The sequence below is a fragment of the Phaethon lepturus genome, unplaced genomic scaffold, assembly GCF_000687285.1.
Source record: "Phaethon lepturus isolate BGI_N335 unplaced genomic scaffold, ASM68728v1 scaffold22132, whole genome shotgun sequence".
Lineage (NCBI taxonomy): Eukaryota > Metazoa > Chordata > Aves > Phaethontiformes > Phaethontidae > Phaethon > Phaethon lepturus.
In genome coordinates this window covers 35,500-36,519 of record NW_010522904.1, presented here as the reverse complement: position 1 = coordinate 36,519, position 1,020 = coordinate 35,500, and the positions used below count along the sequence as shown (strand labels likewise).

The 1,020-nt window shown below is 52.7% G+C and overlaps 1 protein-coding gene across 1 annotated transcript in view; it reads right to left on the bottom strand.

Annotated features, from left to right (window-relative positions):
* The window catches only part of SPEN (spen family transcriptional repressor), a 23,195-nt gene that overhangs the window by 1,404 nt on the left and 20,771 nt on the right, over positions 1-1,020 (bottom strand). The window contains 1 exon segment of the mRNA XM_010281980.1: positions 312-506. Within this exon segment, the coding sequence (XP_010280282.1) occupies positions 312-506 (195 nt within the window).

The following is a 1,020-nucleotide window of genomic DNA, read 5'->3' as shown; positions in this document are numbered from 1 at the left end:
CAGGAATATGTTCCAGAGCTGGGGGACGGGTGACTTCAAAGGTTTCCCCGCTCCGCCATTCCCTTTTCTATCAATGCAGAGTAACACCTCTTGCTCATGACCTGTGATCTGTATTTCACGCTCTCTGGGACAAAGGAATCGCACGGCTACTACCAGACTCCCAAAATAACATCAGACAAGGAACGAGAGCCAAAGTTTCTGGGAGAACTCAGTGGTCTTTAGTTACACAGCCAGTGGGAACAGCCCCGCTTTCAGCACAGAGATAGTAGCTCTTCCCAAAAACACGTCCTCACCCCGTCCCAACCCCTCACCATCATTCTGCGCGCGACACCCTCCAGTTGCGAAGCCTCCAGTCGCATGCGCTGAGCGATTCTCAGCGGCGGTCCTCCCTCCGGCGCCGGCAGGGACCGGTGCGCCAAGACGTTATTACCAGAGACGAAGTGGAGCTGAACGGCGGCTGTGTCATTTTTTAGAGCCAAAAGGCCCTGCCAGACAATCGGGTATTTCTGGAAAGAGAGGGAGAAGGAATATTAAACACAAATGAAGGAGAGGGGGATCTTAAATCCCGTCGGAGCTGCTCATTTGCCTCCGATGCCTTCACAGGCAATTAAGACACCGCCGCGTTGCGTTCAGGACTCGGTACCGATCTAACATGTTATGACCCCTCGTACGTGCCGGTCCGGGCTTGGGTTAGGTCCTGCTAAACCAGTAATTCAGTCCTTTTTCTTCCAGCTGGATAAGACGCCTGTGTGGCTGCCTTCATCGTAACATCAGAGCCCTTCCCGATCTTTCACCCTCCCATGCAGCGCGAGGCAGAGCGGGGCTGTTACCAAACGCTATTTTCTCTTTTACAAACAGGAGAATTGAGAAACAAGCAGCAGCAGGAAGAGTTGCTCAAGGTTATACAGGAAATGCTCGGCGCTGAACGCAACATTCGGTTTGTCGCCGGTGCCTGTTCCTCACCATCTCCCTCCTCTTCCTCAGTCTCTAGGTTTTGGGGGAGTAGGTTTTTTTTCTTTC